At 40.4% G+C, this 22902-nt stretch overlaps 1 protein-coding gene across 1 annotated transcript; it reads right to left on the bottom strand.

Annotated features, from left to right (window-relative positions):
- Positions 1 to 2922: 2922 nt before the first annotated feature.
- Positions 2923 to 22902, bottom strand: RAD21 (RAD21 cohesin complex component). Its single transcript, XM_053395406.1, has 14 exons — positions 22741 to 22902; positions 18499 to 18666; positions 17276 to 17405; positions 16490 to 16589; positions 15818 to 15924; positions 13601 to 13804; positions 12410 to 12535; positions 11448 to 11570; positions 10542 to 10765; positions 9751 to 9895; positions 9297 to 9448; positions 7961 to 8110; positions 5601 to 5684; positions 2923 to 4705 (listed from the first exon to the last, which is right to left on the bottom strand). Exons 2-14 carry the CDS (start codon positions 18640 to 18642, stop codon positions 4514 to 4516), a joined length of 1881 nt encoding a protein of 626 aa, XP_053251381.1. The 5' UTR covers positions 18643 to 18666; positions 22741 to 22902; the 3' UTR covers positions 2923 to 4513.

Raw genomic sequence — 22902 nt, 5'->3', positions numbered from 1 at the left:
GGAAATGCCGTTTCCCTTCCCACCGGAGCGGTACCTATTTATCTACTTGCACTTTGACGTGCTTTCGAACTGCTAGGTTGGCAGGAGCTGGGACTCAGCAACGGGAGCTCACCCCGTTGCAGGGATTCGAACCGCCGACCTTCTGATCGGCAAGTCCTAGGCTCTGTGGTTTAACCCACAGCACCATCCGCGTCCCTTATTCCCCCTACCCATCCACTATAGTCCTTTTGCCCTCTGAAAATCTTCGATGAGGGCTGGGGAGGCCCACTAGAGCAGTGTGGAATCCAGTATGGAATCCACTTTGATGCTGGCTAACACAGCCGTTTATCTTCAGCCCCAGAGGCACACTTCATTGTCTCTTGAGACAGACGGATCACAACACACAATGCTCCCAACATGGAAAGCTTTTGGCAAAGGGAAAGCTACACACAGTGGATGCACATATCTTCACACAGAGTACAAATGTTTGCTGACAGTTCCCTAAACAGCAAATGGACAAAACCCGGATAGAATTGCCACAACCTGCCCCGATGAGGCACCATTTTCTCCTTTGCGTCAGGTATTTATTCAAAGTGAAATAAGGCAGCTTTAAGCTTCAGCAGGTCTTGATTCCAAATGCTGCACGTTTCCAATTTTTTTTTGTCGTTTCCAGTACTTCTGCAAGGCTACCCAGACGCTCTATGTAGTTGCATATAACAGTGGCCACAGCTGACAGTAGCATCCCTAAACCATCACACTGCAGCTTGGCTCAGAAAGAGCAAGCTGCCTCTGCAAGCAGACGATTGCTCCTGACAGATGCTGTAATTTAGCGCTCACAGGTCCCAAGGTTTCCTCAACTCGTTTTAAGCTCCGTAAGTCATCAAGACAACATAATCTGCCTTCTTAAATAGCTTTTAGAGAAGCATCTAAGGTTTGTTTTCTGTTTTTAAAAGGGGGGGCAGGTTCTACAGAGGATGCAGAGCACTTACTTCTTAACAAAATCCCTTCTGCCGTTAGGTTGACATTTAGAAAAACGAGATACAGCAGCCTAGAAACAGACTTGTGCAAACAGTTGCTTCAACTTTTGGAATCTCAGCAGCAAGGCTGAGTGGGATCTGTAGCAAAATGCCGCAGTAAGGAGTGCTCTCTGATCCAGATTGGGGTGGTGGTGGTACAGAATAGTTCAAATAATGAGCAATCGGCATTTTATGGTCATTTTCCTGGGGGTTGCCCCTCACTCCCAAGGCTCTTTTCTGAAAACTGCCCCTCTCATGTGGGGACAGTGACATAAGCATCAGAGCATGAACATCGGAAATAGTTTGATATTCAAGATGTTTTGCTCATAAGGAGCCCAGGATGCATATTTTTAAGGCTCATAAATATATCTCTTAACATCCAGAAAAGGTACAAAAGGTGGGGATGCAAAAATGATCAGGCTGCAGCATTTTCCCCTGTAAGGAAAGATAATGATGATTAAAATTTGTATCATTTGAGCATTTTAGTTTAGAAAAACCTGCAGTTAAGAGGAGTGGCAGTACGTATATAATTGAGGTTTGTAAAATTATCCACGGCATGAGGAAAGTGGGTAATTTTTTCTTCCTGTGATGCATGTATGATGCTTCTGGCGGTGGTCTTGGACTCCAGGGTGGGCAATTTAAAATGTCTATTTAACGGCGGGCATACCTTGTTCTGGGTCCTCCTCTCCCCTGAGGGTGGGGGAGCACCCTGTTGTAACAGTCAATAAAGATCAGACTAGCTGCTTTGCTTCTCAATATTCTCTGGTTGATTTGTGTTATTTTCTCCTACTGATAGAGAACCTACAAAAGGACTCTATATGGGCTCTTGGGTACCCCATAAGGGAAAATGAGTTTTTTTGCTTATAACACTCACATCCCAATTTGTTTGTTGGGTTTGGATGCATTTCTTCTTTGCTGTTTGGCTATGGCCCCCTTCCTGGCGATACTCCCCTTGCAATTGGCAGTTGGCAGCACATTGGTTCAGATGCAATGGGGCAACTCTGATGACTTTTTGTGCATGCAGAACCTCCTCTTCCTCTCCTGTCCTCAGGGCCTTCGTGTGCCCTCGAAATCAGCTCCAGAGGTTTGGGGGGACCCTCCAAAGCAGATTTGGGAGGTGTGTGCACATGGAGAGGACCCACTGAGCCAGTGAAACCCTGCTGGTGCAGGCTGGGTACCACACCCAAAGGCTCTTACATTCATTCACTGTCTGCGGGCTTCACAGAGACACCTGGTTGGTCATGGGGGAGTGTGTTAGTCCGATGCAGCAGAGCTCTGATCTTATGCAGCCAAAATGTCATCACAACATCACACACAACAGGTTGCAAAGGTACAAATAAACTAGCGAAGGGGGGAGATGAGCGCAATAAAGAAATAAAACTTATTTAGGATGACTCGCTCAACTCAGATTCAGGTAGGTGGCTGTATTGGTCTGTCGTAGTCGAAACAAAATAAAAAAAACCCTTCCAGTAGCACCTTAGAGACCAACTAAGTTTGTTATTGGTATTTTGTGTGAATGCACACAAAAGCTCATACCAATAACAAGTTTAGTTGGTCTCTAAGGTACTGGAAAGAATTTTTTTATTTTGTTTCGACTCAGATTGCTGACTGATTTTGGGGTGGGGAGACAAACAGAAAACTAGGGGAACAGAGTATATTGGAAAAGAGCATGGCTGGCTGGAACCCAGAATAGGGGCACAGCACACAATAGACACATTGGGTTGGGACCACCCTAGCTTCAAACTCTAACACCCCCAAAAAGCTGACCCTTATGGTCCATTCAACCTTCAGCAGTGTGGAATAGCTCACAGAAGGCTGCAACAGGATGGGGAATCAGGGATCTGGAGGGCTGCTTTGTCATGCAGATCGGAAGACATCGCTGAAGCCAGAAATACAATCCACACAGAGAAAGGGCATCAGTATGCAATAGCTTATAACACAACTTTTATTAGAAAAGTTATACATAACAGCAACTATTTTCAAGAATATTAACCTTGAAAAGCAACAAAAACAGACTAACAAAGTTTAACAAGAAACTAATGACCTCTATAATTAAACATTCAAGTTATCTACAATGTCTCTTTGTACAAAGGGGGGAAACCATGGTTGTACAGGCACATCATGTCAAAAATAAAGCTGCAGTAACTATTTTATATAGTTAACTTTCTCAAGGATTATGAAAACATGTTGCAAATTTTTAAACATTCACATAATTTTACACTTGGGTATACACTGAAATCTTAGTTCCAGAAGAGAATCATTTCACAAAAGTGCCAACATTTAAAGTCAGAAACTTTAGTAATTTTGCCCCACCTTAAAAAAAATGTTGATGTCTCCATCAACATAGTCACATGATTTCTGGTATGGCCTGCTCCTGATAATAAGTAGTAAAATCAAATGAGAGTTTATTTGTAAATCCGCTCAGTATTCCAGGAGTGTGCATTATTGTGAAATACACTGTTACAAAAACTGTAAAGGTCACTGGAGATCTATTAATACTTATTACACAACAAGATTATGTTCAATAAATGCAAGTTTCTCCTGCCTCTAAAATATACATATGTAGCTTGCTGTCGTTTCAGGGTCAGTGGTGTGCCACATTTGTAAAAAGAAAACAAAAAAGGAAAAGGAAAAATAAAAGTAGCATGCTCAAACTGAGACCCTTCTAGCTACCAGCATACCTAAATTAAATTGCCTGTAATTCAGAATTATGGCATTTCTCAAAAGCCTTTAAAATTCTCAATAATTTTCAAATCAACAAGTAAAAAAACAAAACCCTTTATTGCAGTTGGTGCTTTACAGCAGAACTACCCCATCCTTGCAGCTAGCTATCAGAAATGGACCACACTGAGATGGAATGTAAAATCCAATGCCAGAAATGTATTGTCTCTTGCACTTAAATAATATTTTTCAAGGACACCCATTTACATTTAGCCCCGGAGCTGCTTAAACTCTATTCTAAAGATACCATGGCACAGCAAATACTCCTGCCAGGCACTAATATTCATATTGGCAGCTCCAAGAACACCATCAGAAGTAGGAAGATGATAATAAAACACTGAAAGAAATGTGGGGCAGGAAGAATTCACTACCATGAGGAAAAGAGACCACATTTTAAGCATGTTTGGCAAAAACCTGTAATGAGACAATAGGGTTGGCCATTTTGGGTCTTCTGGAGTAGCATTCTAGCTTACTAAGCAGATAATTGTAAAACAATGTATTAGTCATAGTTACATGCACCAATATTGCACACATCTGTTTTGATTTGTTTTAGAAACACTCTTTATTAGGTCCTTGAGTCACTTTCTCTCATCTCTGCAACTGGAACTCAAGTCACCCAGTGCAGAAGTTACTAGAAATGCAAAAGTGGTAAAATGTAATAGAAAAAAAACACAAAACACAAAAGTAAATGACTGTACAGGACAATGGACTCTAGTTTTCTTCTTTTGTAGGCCCTACACATTGGGCAATGTGTAAGTACTAATGATGCTAACTATACAGCAAGCCAAATAAAACATTCAAATAATATGGAATCTGGGACCAGGAGTAGCAATGATGTCACTATACGGTTCTTCCTGTGTCAGCTCAATAGCTTGCTGCTTTTTTAGTACCAAGAAACTGTAGAATTTTGCTGCTGCTTGTTTGCGGTTTGTATTCCTACACAGCTCAAGCAAACTGATGGATTCTGCTCCAGTCTTGGCAAGAGCTCTCTGAAAACAGAAAACAGCGTTATAATTACTTCTGAGCTTAATCTAAACATTTACTACTGGACCACAATTGAACCTACTAGAACATCACTGGCAAGCACATATCTTATTCCTCTAAGACCATGTGTCATTCTCTGAAGCCTGAAAATGCTAGAGACTCTTCCTAACCATGTATTTAATCTTAGAAAGCAAAAGTAGAAATTTTGCTGCTTTCTGAGCCTCTCCCAATTTAGCAAATGCAATACCACCAACACCTCCAGCTTGAAGGAAGGGATGAGGGCGAAGACATGCCACAGCAGTCAAAACTGGGCACATGTAACAGCCAAGACCCCGCCCCTCTACCTCAGATGAAGACTGATGCAGAGATGCAATCTCCAGCTATCATAGCCAGTCAAGATGTGTGGACCCCACCCAATAAGTACAGAACCAAAACCTGATCAAGCAAAAACCCAAGCAGCCAAGGGCGAGATTATAAAATATTTAATAGTAAAACAGAAAAGGTATCTGAATGTGAAAGTGCTACTTCCACCCTGTACATGAGTGCATACTAACACAGTTATGTTAGCATAATTAGCATGAGCTTCAAATTATGTAGAGGCTTTACTATATGTGGAGTGGAACAATCCCCTGCTTATTAGGGAATCTTTGGGTTTTAGAAAAGAGCACAGAGAGTTTGAATTGCTAGATCCTAAAATCTGTAAGTCACGGGATCCCCACTGCATACTAAGTTTCCTACAACACCAGCTATTAGACAGCAATTATGGGAAGAGCTTGTTGCATTTGTGTCCTACACGTCAGCTTCCTGGCTTGACTGTGTGGGGAGGCTCAGGTATGTACTCTCTGTTAAAAAAGCCACGCTCAGAAGAACTCTTCATTTACTACTGAAACCATTTCATACCTGAAGACCATGAAGCATTTGTTGAGTTCTTTTGTTCCACCGTCTTTCCTCTTGATCCTGGTCACCACCTGTACCATCTTCCTCCTGCAACCAATCACATTTTAGATAGGGCTAGATAGTCCATTAAAATGATGCTTTTCTGCTATTCTAAAAGGCCAGATTGACTTGACTTTAAAGCTCAGGGCACAAAAGAAAAGGCACATGAAGAAACCATAATGGATTATGGCTACATGCATGAACCGTACAACAGCAGAATAAAATTCACTGCCTGTAGATTTAGGATAAACAAGAGTACAATGAGCAACTTATGATATGATGCTGCACCCATCTACAAATGAATTGCATTGCATACAAGTGCCTTCCTCCCTTTAAAAGCTAAGGACAACATTCCTAATCCTGAGCAGTCTTTACTCATCAGTTATCGAAGCACCATGGAATTATCTCTATATTTTAGTTCATTCAATCTGTGCCAACACTTTTGTAAGATGTAATTGGGATATACCTAGTTCTATGCAATACATATGCTAAAAGCAATTCTGATATCTAGTTCATCTTTACAGGAATATCATGCTAAGACCATGTACAAAAGATCTGTCTCCACAACTAGTTTGATTGAAGTACATTTGAAAATCTCTCTGAAAATCATTACAAGAACTTCATGTTTCTTTTTATTTTAGGCAATGTTGAAGTACACACAACTATAAATCCTAAGATCTTAAAGTATTTTTACCATGCTATCATATAAATATTGTTAAAGAAAATGATTAAGAGACTTATTTGAATTCAGTCAATAACTGCAAAATGTTCATATACCAGATTTTTTGTACCTTCTGTATCAGAATGGTTTATTAATAATTTGTACCACTGCTAAAATTAAATAAAGAACTGCTCAAAGGAACAAATGTAACTTTTACAGAAAAAAGTGATAGGGTTTGTGATGTTTCTGAATAGTGGTCATGCCTACTCTTTCAACTTTTCTATGTAAAACTATTTACATAGTTTCTAATTTCTACTTGTCTATTATTTTTAAACAACAAGAAATTGGTGTGTCTACCTGATGAGTTTTTCAAGTGTCCTATTAGCAGCACAATCTACTCTACTGAGAAGTAAATCCACTGAGCTCAATAGAACTTACTCTCACTGATCATGGGACTGCAGAATACTACTGTTTAGCCCTGTTTACAGAAGTTTTTAATGACTGATGTTTTAATGTATTTTTAATCTTTTGTTGGAAGCTGCCCAGAGTGGCTGGGGAAACCCAGCCAGATGGGTGGGGTATAAATAAATTATTATTATTATTATTATTATTATTATTATTATTACTACTACTACTACTACTACTACTATTATCATCATCATCACAAGCTTTCTATAGAACAAATTGTTTAAATGTCTGCCCACATTTTAACTTACTAACTGGCCTGGCAGCTGAAAGCCCAGAGGTATGAGAAACATTGCAGGAGGTTGGACTAGATGACTCTCAGGGTCCCTTCCAAGTACAGTTCTATGATTCTATACCTCTTCCTGTTTCATGTTCCTCAAACATATCACTAGATGCAAATTTACATGAGGGGGAGAGGTAGAAGAGACACAAGGAAGATCCTGGCCTTCCAGCAAAATTAGTGGTTGACAAGGGACTTAAATGGGTTCAAATATACCATTTAGAACGAGAAACAACAGTTACTCAAACCCAGCTGAGAGATCATCAGCTCATGCATACAAATGCAGCCAAACACATGATTGTAAAGCTTCAGCATTTTTCTGTATCTGTAGAAGCAACAAGTAATAAGAGATCCAGGTAAAGAAATATGCAAAATCTTGTTTCTGCCTGCTTAATTCTGCAATGAAGCTATAGTAAAGGGACCCCTGACCATTAGGTCCAGTCATGGCCGACTCTAGGGTTGCGGTGTTCCTCTCGCTTTATTGGCCGAGGGAGCCGGCGTACAGCTTCCGGGTCATGTGGCCAACATGACTAAGCTGCTTCTGGCGAACCAGAGCAGCACACGGAAACGCCGATTACCTTCCCGCCAGAGTGGTACCTATTTATCTACTTGCACTTTGACGTGCTTTTTAACTGCTAGTTGGTCAGGAGCAGGGACCGAGCAATGGGAGCTCACCCCATCGCGGGGATTCGAACTGCCGACCTTCTGATCGGCAAGCCCTAGGCTCTGTGGTTTAGACCACAGAGCCACCCGCGTCCCTGCAATGAAGATATACAAAGTAGTAAATGTAATCCTTTTCAGGGGCAAAGTAGGAAAAATCCAAGCATACAAATGTATTAAAATTCTAAAGGCCATTGAATTAACTCGGCCAATAGAAACTCCAGTGTTGCACCCCTGTTATAACAACTCAGTACCTACCTCTTCCTCCTCCTCTTCCTCCTTTTCCTTTTCCTTTTCTTTTTCCTTTTCAGGCAAGAGCTCTAGCTCTGGAATTAGCTGGCAGATGTTCTGAGTCTCTTCTGGAGGCAGTTCCACTGGGGGCATTTCTATCGGTTGCAATGGTTGAGACTAAGGAGAGAAGCATTCAAGTTATAACAACTGAAACTAGGTGACTGTATAACTATTGAGTACATAATATCATAATGAAAAACTTTCAAATGCTTTGTATAATCATATTGCAGTAAGCATAAATGCATCCACATTCTGTTAAAATCTCTTCAATGACTCTCGCTCACATCTTTCCTCAATGGCCAAAGTTGTTGTCATTTATTTACTTATTTCATATGAAATACTCCACTTCCAATGGTAGTCATACTGCTACTGAATGACATACTCTTAATATGGTATTGAAATCAGTTGGTGGAGAAAGCTTCCTTCTTTACAGCGAAAGGAGTAAACTTTTAATATTTATGTATTTCTTGCAACATTACAGCTTGTGGACTCATAGGTGGTAATTTTTTAAGTTTAATAATGCTCCCATGCCTTTTACATTTAAGGTTACTACTTTTAAGCTAGCCATTTTATTTATTATTTCATAAAATGTATACATCACTGGATTGTGGGTTTGTTGTTTTTTTAAAAAAACACCTCAAAGCAGTTTACAAGACTGTAAAACAAGAAAACCAAGACAAATTTACAACTGTATTTTAAAACATACACAAGTTAAAATACTAAGGATACAATCAACTTACTACGCATCTGGAACATAAATGTTTTCAGCAAGTGCCTAAAAGAGTACAGTAAAGGCACCTGCTTGATCTAAATAGGGAGCACGTTCCAAAGTGTAGATGCTGCCACAATAAATGTTCTTACAAATGCAGAACAAGTTATAAAAGAGGAGTATCCAACACTATTGTTCCACTGATGCAGCAGACTTCTGCTTCTACAACACAACTTCCTTCCTCCTCTCTTCTCTCCTGTAGCCCTCCCTATGGCTCATCTTCAAAAACTCCTCCAGAGGGCATTAGGATAGTGCTACTCCCAGGTTGCTGCAGTATTCAAAGAAGATTGTTTGAAATACTGCCAAGCATAGCATAGACTTTGAATTTACACTTATTTCCTATAACATTCCACATGAGAGTCATAGTTCTACTTCTGAATGCCCTCAACACATCGAGCCTTGCACAGTTTACAGGTCATTTTCTTCCCTATGTTCTAGTAAAACCTAAAAGTGAACAGAGAGACTCGCCTCACAATATAATTATGCACAACATTGGGGAGTCAACAGCAAGCAGAAAAGGACATTGTTACTCACGGGTAGCACAGGCTCTGGTTCCACTTGTGCAACCTTTCGCTTTACACCTGTCTGAGGTGGGGGTGGTGGCATGACTGATTCATCCAAGTTGGTCCTGCTGCCTTCCACGATGGACTCCTGAAGACGACTTGGCTCTTCCAAGATGGGTTCATCTATTGCATAGAAGTAATGATAAATGACTACCTTACTCAAAAGTTATTTAGGAGTTTGTAGCCCTTTCTATTTTTATTTTACTTTTTAAGCATGAGTGTTGCAGATTAATGTACTCTATGGGGGGGCGGGGAGAATACTAATACTCAACATTTTCCTGTTTATGACTAGATTTGCTCTAAACTTAGATGATCCCAATACACTAAAGCAGCTACAAGCATTGAGCATTAAGATTATTAAGTTTTTAGACGTAGTTAAATAAGCCTCTACAGGTCAGGAAGGATGCCATTAAAGAAGAACAAACCAATAACACTGCGCTGCGGTTCCTCTCGGGGCACTTCTGGATTCTCAAAGTCTTTCAGGAACTCATCCAAGTTATCAGCTTCCCCACCTTTCCTCCTCTTTCTAAGATCTTCTGGTACAAGAGGTGTAAGACAGCGAGTGAAAAGCTACAAGCAAAACAAACAAAGGTTAAGTCTTACATGTGGAACAGCAGCACTCTGAATAGCCTTTGCGGCCAAGCCACTTCAGGTGATTTAGTATTAAGACCAGAGATACAAAATTTTATGAAAATGATTTTAAGCAAAATGGCAAGCACGCACATATAAAGTTAAATACAAAAACAATTCTTATGAACTTGCCATTTGCAATGTATGATATGCTATGGTGTATTTAGCCTAGGATAACTGTTATTTTTAGGGACGCGGGTGGTGCTGTGGTTTAAACCACTGTACTATTTGGGCTTGCCGATTGGAAGGTCGGCAGTTCGAGGCCCCGCAACAGGGTGAGTTCCTGTTGTTCAGTCCCAGCTCCTGCCAACCTACCAGTTCGAAAGCACACCAGTGCAAATAGATACAATAGGTACCGCTCTGGCAGGAAGGTAAACGGTATTTCCGTGCGCTGCTCTGGCTTTGCCAGCAGCGGCTTAGTCATGCTGGCCACATGACCCGGAATAACTGTCTGCAGAAGCGGACAACGCCTGTAAAGCGAGATGAGCGCCGCAACCCCAGAGTCGTTCGTGACTGAACTTAAATGTCAGGAATCCCTTTACCTTTACATGTTATTTTAAAATATATTTCCCTAAGTTTGGTTTACCTTCAACAGTCTGTTATTCCACAGAGGCTGAGCAGGAAGAGAGAAAAGTTTTTCAACACCCCCAGTCTCTTTCCACATCATTAACTTCTTAGTAGGAGGTGCTAAATCCAGTGTAGTGACAATATCAGAGTAGTCACTGAGTTGGGCTCTTATAGTTTTGCTGTCCAGTTCTTTTACGCTGTCCACAATCAGCTTTCTCTTCCTTTTTGCCTTTGTTTCTTTAACTGGTCAAGAAAAAAGTAATGTGTTAACACCACTCAATCGGCAAAAATAGTCATACTTAGAATCAGGTCACACCATTAACAACTTTAGGATTCTTTACAAGTACTGTGCTGCTCAGGAGTTCCCGAACGTGGACACATCTCGCTCTCGCTGAAAAGTGAAACTAAATTCACACAAAGAAACTGCAGCTTCCGTTAGAAGCTCCTCCCCAGATGTAGGACAGTATAAAACCTTTTTTTAAAAAAAGAAGATTTCTCTTAAGACTTGTCAGCGCTAAATAGTATTAAGGTATCACTCACAGTTAATACCATATACACCAGGGACTGAGTATCAGCATAATCCTGACTGACTAAAAAGGATGTATTTTATCAAGGTCAACAAGCACAAGCTGCTGGTATTGTTTGTTTGCCTGTGTGAATTGTATGTATGTGCATACACAGGGTATGCAGTAAGTTTAATTAAAGGATGGTATGGTATGTTTTGTTACTTGAAATTAAAAATAATAAATAAAAACAGCTTTTTTCACTCTCAGTAAAGTCAACCAGGCATCCACCATGTTTATATCAAAATAAATTAGTTTTTAATATGCCACAAGGCTCCTGTTTTTGACACAAAAGGCCAACATGGAAATTCTTCAGTCAAGATTATTCTAGTACAGAAGTGAAAATAGAATCCAGCATTTACCAGTTATATCAATTGGCTCTAAAGCAAAAGCTTCTTCTTCATTTGGAACCAGTGTTGTCTGATCAGTCATAGTTGGCAATGGTTCAACCGGATCAACTGAGTCTGGACTATCAGGTCCACCCACTGCGAATCAAAGAGATAAACTGAGTTTCCTAATAAATGGTTAAAAGCATAGAAGTTCACACAATTCAACCCATTTCCAATTTTCACACACTGCCCATCCATTTATAATTACACACCATTCAACACATTCCCACACACTCAGGCAGTGTGCTTAGAATAGGATAACTGGTGTGTGTGTGTGTGTGTGTGTGTAGGAGGCCTAAAATTAAGGAAAAGGCAAGTAAGCCAAGCAATGGACCTGACTTGCAGCTTTTTTGAACTCAAACCGTCACCCTTGCCCTTTATTCCATTAGTGTAATACTAAAAAAGAAGAAATATAAGGCATGCTGGATCAGGCCAAAGGCTGGGAAGCCTATAAGCAGAACACAAGGCAATAGACCATAGACCTCTGGCATTATTGTTCCTCAGCAAGTGGTTTGAAATACCAGACACAGTTTGCTGGGGGTGAGGGGAGAGAGGAGAGAAAAGAAGAAAAGGAGGAGGAGGAGTTTGGATTTGATATCCCGCTTTATCACTACCCTAAGGAGTCTCAAGCCAGCTAACATTCTTCTTTCCCTTCCTCCCCCACAACAAACACTCTGTGAAGTGAGTGGGGCTGAGAGACTTCAAAGAAGTTTGACTAGCCCAAGGTCACCCAGCAGCTGCATGTGGAGGAGATTATTCCTTCCCTTAAAATATGGCTTCCTTTTAGTTTCCAGCCTCATTAGCAAGAAGTGCTTTCTCAGTTACTGTCAAGATGCTTATTAACATACAAGATGTACAGACTAGATGAGTTCAACAGAAAGTCTATGAAGTGCTGCCCATTTTTTTCGGTTTAAAACACTAATTTAAACACTCACTTGAGACATTATCGTCATCATCAATATCATCATGCGGAGGTTGCTCAGGCATCATTACTCCACTTTCTGAAAGAGCAGGTGGGTCATCAAATATGCCTCCTTCATTGTTGCTGAGAAGTTTGTCATCTGAAAGGGCAACTCAAAGAGTTAAGATTGAAGGCGCATGCCATGTACCAAAATGTGGCATAGTGGTGGGAATTACTACAGGTAAAGTTGACATTAAAGAAAAAACACAGCTGATATTAGTAATAAAAATAATTTGGGCTTTTCGTTGAAAAAGGAAATGAATGACATTTGGACTTAAATAATTTTTTTTAATGTAACTGGCAGAAGGAAAAATCAGACGTTCTTGTTTTTCTCTTTCTTTCTTTCTTTCTTTCTTTCTTTCTTTCTTTCTTTCTTTTCCTTTTGCAGCTGTTTGTCTTTTGAAATTTACAGTAGTTTTCTATATCTAACTGTATTATGAAAAACTTTTATAAAAATCATAATAAGGGGGGTGGGAGTGGCAAAGACACTTTTAAAGGCAGCAATATCATGAGCTAGCCTATGATACAAGAGCAGCTTGCAAGGACTGAAGAATCCACCTGTGGAATTCCATTCCAAGATGACATACATAACCTGAATCCTTTATCTTCAGTATTTTAAACCAAATTCCCTATTCACCACAGCCATCCATTTTTAATATTGCCTAGGAAAGAATGGCATGTATGCAAGGGGGAGAATGTCCCTGAACTTTAAGACAGAAAGAATACATAGAAGGATACATCAGGACAGTTGATCCCCATACAACCCAGAAAACATGTTCCTATTAGTTACTGGTGCCACTGTCCAATAACCCCACTCAGTAGCTAGCCTGTTTTCTACAGTAGTATTTCCTCAACTAGGAGTAGGGTCTCATAAACACGAGTTCTATGTTTTGAAAACAGTGAATCTGAACCTCAGGGATTGGATAAGTAAGTGAATGAATGAATGAATTTATTAATACGGTCACAGACCAGCGTCAACACACACAATATCACAGATCATAAAATATATATCAGAAATACAAAAGGCAATATGGATAAGTAAGTGATGCTGCCAAGACGTTCAAACAAGCTTTAAGATTTATATACTATATTCTCTTTAAAACAAAATTCACACAAGGTTGGACCCCTTAAATTATGTAGGGTGACATATGAATTACCAACATACCCAGGATGCCACCATCATTTCCCTCTCCAAAATTGTCATCTTTGTACTGATCTTCATACTCCAAGTGATTAGATTTCTCATTAAGGTGACTGGTGCTCTGCTCAGGTTCCAGCAGAAGGTTGGAAGCACTAGTACTATCCAACATGTCATCCGCAAATGCACTATCTTCTCTCATCATTTCACGATCATCCATTCCAAAATCACCTGTTATAAAAGCAGTCATCATAAATGCAAGTGACATTGAAAAAGACCCTCAACTGCTAATACAATATTATTATGCTACAATTTATAAAATCCTCTACTTCTAATTTTAACCCTACTGCTACTGAATGGCATAAATACTCTTAATACGGTGTTGAAATTGGTCAGTGGATTCTTTATGGCAACAGAAATGAGCTTTTAATATTTATGTATTTTTTGCAACATTACAGTTTGCGGGCTAATGTCCTTAACATAGACGGTAATTCTTTTAGGTTTAATAATGCCTCCCATGGCTTTTGCATTTAAGGATACTATTTTTAAGCTAGTGGTTTTATTTTATTTATTTATTTCATTAAATATATATACCACTTGATTGTAGAAAAAACCCTCAAAGAAGTTTGTTTACCGCCATACCTATATATATATATACACAAAAGTTAAAATACTAAAACTGATATAAAACCACCTCAACTTTCTAAACATCTAGGTGAACTTGTCTAATCAATGATGCTTTTAGCAGACGTCCTGCTTGATCTCAACAGGCAGGGAGTTTCAAAGTATAGCTGCTGACACAGTAAATGGTAGCATTCTTACAAATGTGGAATGGGTATTATGTGGCACTTTTAGTAGTGACGATTCCACCGATCGAAGCAAACAAGTGGCACATGTGGCGTAAGGCAATCTCATAAACTGGACCCAGCAGTGCAGTTCCTTCAGCACAGGTGTTATATGCTGGCAAGGCCTCATTCCTGTCAACAATTGTGCTGCAGTATTCTGCACCAACTGCAGCTTCTGGATCAAGTGGGATAATCCAGTCTTGAACTAACCAACACAAGAAGACATGAACTACTGTGGCAAGGTTTTCGTGGTCCAGCAATGTCAAACCAGTTGCAGCTGGTAAAAGGCACTTCTAGCCACTGAAGAGGTTAGCAATTTGGGGGTGCTCCTGGAACCAGCTGTCACTGGAGGTTCAGTGCCTCCATCTCACCAGGATCCAAGCTTAGCTTGTTTTTCCTCATCCATTGCACCACTGTGTCCAGGCAATGGCTGAGGGACTGCAGGGCCTTTCCTGATTCAGATGTTATGGAGAAACAAAGCCGAGTATCATCAGCATAATGCAGGCACATCGCGCTGACACTCCTAATGACTGACTAAACATCAAGAAGAACTTTCTGAAAGTAAGAGTCGCTTGACAGTGCAGTGGACTCCCTCTTCAGGAGGTAGTGGACTCTCCTTCCTTGGAGGTTTTTAAGCAGAGATTGAATGGTCATCTGTCAGGTTTTTACATTTTGCTAAATCTCAAGAATGTCCCTGGAAGGAGCAGCACCTTTCAGTTTGGCAGTAAGTGCTCCGAGAGACTCAACGTTCATGACCAAGCTTTCAAAATCAGAAATGATGGAAATCAACCAAACAGCAATAAAAGTAGCCATGGAAGGGAAATGACCCTCTGCTCACTCCAGAATCAAGCAAAAGCGGGTATTTCCAGCTTACTTCTGTTTTCCATTTCTTCAAGCTTTTCTTTTATAATCTTGTTCTCTTTTCTGAGAAACACTAGTTCATTTTTTTGCAAGCCAATGTCAAGCACCTCTGAGGCACAGGTAGCCATGTCATCAAGGTGTATTCCAAACTGAATCATTTTTGTTTCCAGAGGCTTAATTATCATATTCCAGCTTGTTGCTAAAGCCATTGCAAAATGTGCTTGAAAAAGCCTTTCTTAAGTTACCTTGATCACAATCAGTCTGGATTTGTGTTTAAGGTTGTTGGACAGATCATTGCGTTCTTGGGTCCATTTTGTTCTAGGTGACTTTCGTCTACTTACTCCAATGAGGCCTAAACCTGGTCAGCTTTCTCTACTGGTCTAAAATAGTCAATAAGTTTTCTTTCTTTTTTCCAGCTAAGGGAAGACAGAGCCGAGCAAACTACCACAATACTATACTAACTGCTTCTGTTGTAACTTTATGTAAAACTGTAGTACAATTGCCACATATACATTTAAGAACAAAAGTTATACTTTACCAAAGTCGTTATCCTGAAGGATACTGATGTTTCCCACTTCTTCTCTCATTGTAATTTCTTCCACTCTGCTTTGATTTAAACTGAATTGCTGAGCCACATCAATATCACTTTGAAAGAACAAAAAAAGAGAGAAAGATCTTCAGTTTGAAACCATCTCAAAACACAAATAATAAGTAGTAAAGCTTAATTACAGATCAGGTTTACCAAATTAGTACTACAAAGAGACTTACTTTTCTGATCAACTTATGTTTTTAAAAGTAGTTACAAGTGTCTTCAGACACAATTATTTAAATGTTTGAAAGATTTTAGTTAAAATATTGGTACCATAAAATAAGGAATATACAAGAATGCTACAAGGATACATTCTGAAAGTAGCCTGGGTACAAAAAGCACTATGCATTCAACAGTTTGCATCATTACAGCAGGTTTAGAAACGTGGTAACTATCCAACTATACAATTTAAAAGACAAATGAACCACATGCACTGTAGTACATTCAGAATTTGGCATGTGGTCAGCCTCCCACAAAGCAGTCTTAGCTGAGGCATCTGTGTGTCTTACAGGGTTCAAGTGCTTACACATAACACAATTAGAGGAATATGAGAAAATATCAACAACCATACATTCTCATGGATAACAGTTCTAGCAACCAGCAGAAGACAAAGCAGCTTACTCTAAATCTGGCAAGGGTTGGTCAAAATCATGGAATTCTTCAGGTAAGGTGATAGCATTGTATGCAGCTTCTCTATTTTCCTCCGGCAAATCAACCACACCTGAAAAAGAAGTGTTATAAAATTCGTAAGGTGATACTTTTAAACAAGAAACAACCATCTTGGCACATGGAATTTATTGTGGCAGGAGTCTTTTTAGCCAATGAACTATTCCATCAAATGAAATAAAACCTGCTCTTTAAGTAGTATTTTCTGTTATGGTGACGCATCATGTGCTCACACACTATTGGGTCTTTAAAGGTTCCACATGAAACCTCCTGTAACTCTACGAGCCCACTGAGTTATTTGTGTGGCAACGTATTTGTAGCAACAAGACGAGCACCTAAATAAATATGCCTCTGGAGAATTTCACTGGGTAATAATTTAGGAAACAATCCTACTTATAAAATATTCCAATATGCAATAGGCCTTACTCCTACTTAAGCATGGAAAGGAAGGCAAATTTAAACAGGCTATGAAAAGTGAAAAATGTGTAAAACAAGTAAATGCTGCTGTAATACAAGCAACCCCCAATTTGCTTGGGGTCTTCACTCCAGGTCATCATGCACGACAGCAGACCACACATAAGCCCGACCCATCCCTTTTGGCCACTTCAAGGTCGCCACAATGCGCAGTCGTGCCCATATGAAGCACACATAAAATCGGTCATTGCCTGTACTAAATTACAGAGCAATTTGCTCTTTATGTAAGAGCAGTAACTTTGTGAATAGCAATTATGCAGCAAATACCTGGACGGAAAGCCATCTTGATCTTAATGAATGCTTCATTACAATCTGCAAGGAGATATTTAGCTTTCCTGTGATAAATTCTAACGACTCCCAGTAAAAGATGTCCTGAAGTCCGAAGAGCCATCTTCACCTGAAAATTTACTTATAGTTAGTATGCAGCAGTCAATCATATCTGATGGAGAAACAATTTTTTTTGGAGAAAGATAACTCCTAAAGCACACAAGTTGGAACTTCTTTTTGCTGTCAAAAATATTGATAACTTCGAGAAGTACTTTGCAAGACTATCCTTCCTGGATCTCCAAAACCATGTTATGATGTTTCTCTTAGAAATTCAGTACAAACTTCACCAATATTTTTGTTTGTTTGTACATGCAAATAGTCACACACAGTGTCAATGATGACTAATGATCATTTTCCAGCATGCAGGTAGGGATTACTTTCTGTAACCTGGCTGAGCATGAATTCTACCCATTCACCAATTCAACTATTGATGTACCACAAATTACTTAAACTGGTATCCACAAATTTGGGCTTGTAAATTTATGTGGCTTTAATATCAAAGAAGTTCTATTACTATTTTTAGCAATATGTATTTCAGAAAGACTGACAAAAAAACTTGCTGCAGAAGCATCCAGAAGAGGATCAGTACCTGAACAATGAATTACGAGAATAATTAGCTAAAATAGCCAGTTTACATGATGCCATCTTGCCTGGATAATATAGTACCTGGTATATTTTATTAAAGACAATAGGCAGTTAATTAAAGCAATGTAGGTTGTGAACACAGAACATCAACAGTAAAGTAAGCAACACAAGCATAGATGAGATTCAAAGCAAGTATGAACTAAACTTCATCCTGCATGTAGGATCAGTTTCTCATTTTGCATATAGGAGGTCTACAACAATTCCTAGTCATGATAGATAAATGATATCTCTTTGTTGAAGCAAATATACCTCTGAATGCCAGGTGCTGTGGGCAAATGAAAAGAGAATGACACATGTCATTCATGCCCTAAACTGAGTGCCCAGAAGCACCTGCCTGGTTACAACTGGAAACAAGACACTGAACTAAGTGTATGTTGGTCTGCTATAGCAAAGCAGTTAATGCCAAGTTCAATGAAGCAGCAACTGAATGAATGCACATTTTTATAACACTTCTGATAGCACATGAAAAACACAGAATCCTATTATCTCTAAACAAAATGCTATTACTTTTGTAATACCTTAGGCGAGATGATGCTTTCCACACTGCTCTCCAAATTGCATTCAAACACATGGGCTTTGGTTAGCTTCTTATCCCAATGGGCCGCCAGCCAGATTTTGGCTAGCGGCCCTCGCTTGCTCAGAACAAAGTGAGCGTAGAACATTGTGCCAACTGTCTATGCCACAACCTGTAAAGAAATACAAGTAAATAAATATTATGCAACCAAAAGGAAACAGATTAATTCTTGCAAGTTATTTTGTAGAGGTATAGATGTTTTCTGTTTAGCAGCAAAAGCTGCCATGGATTTACCTATATAAGGGCCACTTTGTACAGTAGGGTTATCAGACATGACACCTGGGAACATGCTCTCTAGAAATACCACACACCAGGCCAAAATTTGGTCTCCAGCTGTTTTTGGACTACAACTCCCATCATCTCTAGCTAACAGGACCAATGGTTAGGGATGATGGGAATTATAGTCCCAAAACAGCTGGAGACCCAAGTTTGGCCAACACTGCCATATACCAACCATGAGTTTGGATCACTACTGTGCACAGGATTGTCTGGTAGCAAGTTGCATCGCATCAAGTAGTTCCTTAAGCTTGTTTCCTCATGAAACAAGCCATGTGATGCCCCACAAACAAACTTCAAGGCACTATGCTAAAATACCAGATGTGTGGAATCTCTCAGTTGTAGAGACAAAAAGCAGAATTGAGATTTTTCTGCTTCAGTTATTATATTACTTTCATTCCAGTAGCACAACAACAATCAGGTAACAAGTACAGCAAGAATCTTAATTAGTTTAAACCCCCAGAACTGTTTCCCTAACCCAGTATGAAGAAATACATTTGCAAGCTTCAGTATGAGTCCATATTATTCTCCCTTTTGCAAACTATGTACTTAACTGCAAGCCTTGAAATACAATGCACATTTCATGAAGTCAAACAATTTACAGCAACTAGTCTGCAACTGCATCTGCTAGCCCCCAAAATACCAATATTGCTATGATTTCACTTGCTTGCTCCACTTCTCTTAACTGCATATTATAGACAAAGTCCCATTACCGTGAAAGCAATAGCAACACTATCAACACCAGGACTTGTTCCCTTCCAGCAACTGGGAGCAGCAGAGAGAATTTTCAACAACAACCAAGTATAAACTTGCCCCTCAATAACTGTAGCCCTTTTCTCATATTCTGTACACATTCTACCAAAGTGTGGGAGTGAGATTTTAGCCACTGATCCTCCCTCACTTCATCGGCTGACTGCTCTCCACTTGCTATAGTGAGCACATGGTGAAAACATGTTTTATGTATGGTTTGTACTTGGGATCAGGAAAACTAGTAGTTTCCAACTGCATGTACAGCTGTGCCTATATATGAAGCCCATCCTAATCTACTAAACATACACAGATGGAAATCGGTGGGTGTGATTCTGTCTCCCTCCACACACTGATTGAAGTGTGAATGGAACACAAGAGGCTTTATACCCAGAAAACAATAATATGTTTATATGAACTACACACAAACACTACTCTTTAGGAATACTGAAATTATTAGCATAAACAAACAAACTCCAAGAGAGATTGAAGCCATTTTGCTTTTCCTTATCATTTTGCTACTACACTGAGCGAAGCCATAGTTTGGTTTAGTATGTCATTTCAATCTAGGCTCATGGTTTAGCTATCTGAAACCAACCACATCCTGTGAACTCTCAGACAAACTTTATTATAACTTGTGTTTGACTAGAAAGCTAAAACAAAAGTTTGGGTTCAAATGAGATAAGCCAGCATTGTGCAGGACAGCAATAAAACAACTAGGAGTAAAGCAACCACAATCTTCTCCCTACTACATATCCTCTGGCTGAGAAAAATCAGGTGTTCCCCTTAGGAAAAACCTCATGCAATTAAGAACTCCATTCAAATAATAGTTGCCAGCCACTGATTTACAGTTATTCCACCTCTGTGACCCAATAAGAATTACTATAATGTTAGGTACTTTTCAGAAAAAGATTACTAAATCCACAGCTGGGCATGCTTTGCTGCTTCAGTAAATGCTATCCATAAACTCCTACTTTCATGTCTTCAAGATGGGAAGAGGATCTCTGGCACTGCAATAGTGGGATGAAAACTATGAAGCCTGCTGTAATCCTAATAATAAAGCATCCAACTAGCCTGAAATTCTGGCACCACAGGAATTTGACTTAAATGACCTTTGACATTACTTGTCCTTCCAGATGCAAGTTCTCTCCACTGCCAGTGACCCAGAATGTTTGTCAGCACTTCTCCTTTATTAGGAAATGTTTGTGTGTTAGTTTGTTTAATTTATATACCACCTTAATCTTCCAAGAAGCTGAAGGTGGTGTACATGGTTCTCAGTGTTCGAAACTCCCACTGTTTTAGGCGTATTTTGCAAAAAGCAAATTTCATTAGTGTGAGCAGTTTCTGAGCTCTGAGGGCACTAAGATTTCAGATTAAAACTGCAGAGTGGAAGGAAAGGAGGAAGTTTTTCTGCCTCCCCACTTCCAGCTATTCTCTGAAGATTGGAAAAGAGACCTTCTTAAGAATATTAGCAGGTGGCCAAAGGAAGGACTAGACCATGTGAAAAATGAACAGAATATTTTAGCTGCAGTTCATTCATTTTCAGCTTTGTATTCTTGTTAGAAAAAAAGCGTACCTAGACATTCTGTTGTTGCGCCCATAACCTAGGCTTAAGGTGCCATTTTGCTCCTAGCTTTCATATCTCAGTTTCTTACACTATTGGTTCTCCCCACTTCATTCTCACAGCAACCCTGGGAGGTAGGTTAGGCTAAGAGATGGTGACTGGCCCAAGATCACCCAGCAAGCTTCATAGCTGAGTGGGGATCTGAACCCTGGTCTCTCAGGTCACAATCTAACACACTCGCCAATACACCACACTGCCTGGACATTCTAACTCTTCTGTAAATTCATATATGCAAGAATCCTCCTCATCCTGAAATTACAAGTTTAACAGATGACTGTGCCTTGCCATGAAATACCAGCTGAGGAAATCACTCAACCCTGGAAACACGCATGAGATTCCCATGGCCTTGGTCTGTCTCCCAATCGCTCCCACACAATCCAAACATTTTAGGAAGCTGAGCCGCCTGATAGCAGACCCTCCAGCTGTCACGGTCCTTCTTTTCCTAGGCATCAATTAATATCTCACCCTCTTAAGCGCCAACAGTAAATTCAACCTGTGGACCTGTACTACGTGAGGCCATCTCCCCCCCCCCCTTTTTTTTTTACAATGAAAGGAATCATAATATTACAATGCTGGAGAAAACACAGGAGAATCAAAAACATACACCAGTTAACGCCACTATGGACAAAAAGTTTCCAGCACAGCCCTATACCTATTTACTCAGACATGATCAACGGAGTTGACTGGATTGCAGCCTTTCGATTTTTCACTTAAATGAACATTTTTTTAAAAAAAAGCACATGAAGAGGAAAGGGGGGGGATATATTATATCACTACGTGCAAACAACAATTGCATATATGCCAGTCTAAGTAACTGTTACTTAGTCTAAGTAACTAAGTGTTACTTAGTTATTACCCAAATACATATATGTTTTTTTATAAGCTGAGATGGATAGATAGCTACAGGAAGTTATACAGATATATATATTTAATAAACGCTTTCAAAATATCTTTACACTTGTCCAGGCAAAATCTGCAAGCAATCCGTCCGTATGTTGCGAGCCTTGTCCTATCTTCAATGGGGCGGGGCGACTGGATCGTAGTAATTTTTTCCTTTTTCTTTTAAGTAGACCATAGGGAAGACAAAAAAACCCCAAAACACACAACCCAATTTTCTGCGGCTCGAGACCTCCTTTTGCAACCGTTTGCGCCGCGCAAGGGGCTTCTTCTTCGAAACAACGGCGCCCGCCGCCTTCGAGGAAACGGGGCAAACGAGGCGCGCGCCGAGCCCGGGGCGAGAAAGACTCGAGGGGCAGAGACGGGGAAAAGCTTCCTCCTTCCCTGCCGAGCCTCTCCGAACACGCTGCGGCGACGTCGGAGGCGAAGGCGGGCTTGTTCCCCCGTCAGGCCGAGGCCGAAAGGCAGCCAAGGCCGCCTCCCTCCTCTCGGCCCTCAGCGGCTCTTTCCCGGCTAAGCCAGGCGGTTCCCTCAGCGGCAGCGGTTTCTCCTCACACGGGCACCTACCTGGGCCCGAGCCTAGGCCTCTTGCCCGTTCCCAGCGGGGTTGACGGCCCTCCCCGCCCGCCTCCGGCCCCTTACCTCGATTCCTGCGCGGCCGCCGAGGGCAGCGGGCCCCACGGATGAGCGCTGGGGTGAGGGTGGCCACCCGCCGCCGCTGCCCCTTTCCTCGCGTCTCCCCCTCACCCCCCCCTTCCGCGAGACACTCAAACAAACAAGATGGCGGCCGCTCCCCTTCCTGCC

This window comes from Podarcis raffonei, chromosome 7 (genome assembly GCF_027172205.1).
Source record: "Podarcis raffonei isolate rPodRaf1 chromosome 7, rPodRaf1.pri, whole genome shotgun sequence".
NCBI classification, from domain to species: Eukaryota; Metazoa; Chordata; class Lepidosauria; order Squamata; family Lacertidae; genus Podarcis; species Podarcis raffonei.
The sequence above is the reverse complement of the archived record's forward strand: the minus strand, read 5'-3'. Positions and strand labels throughout refer to the sequence as shown.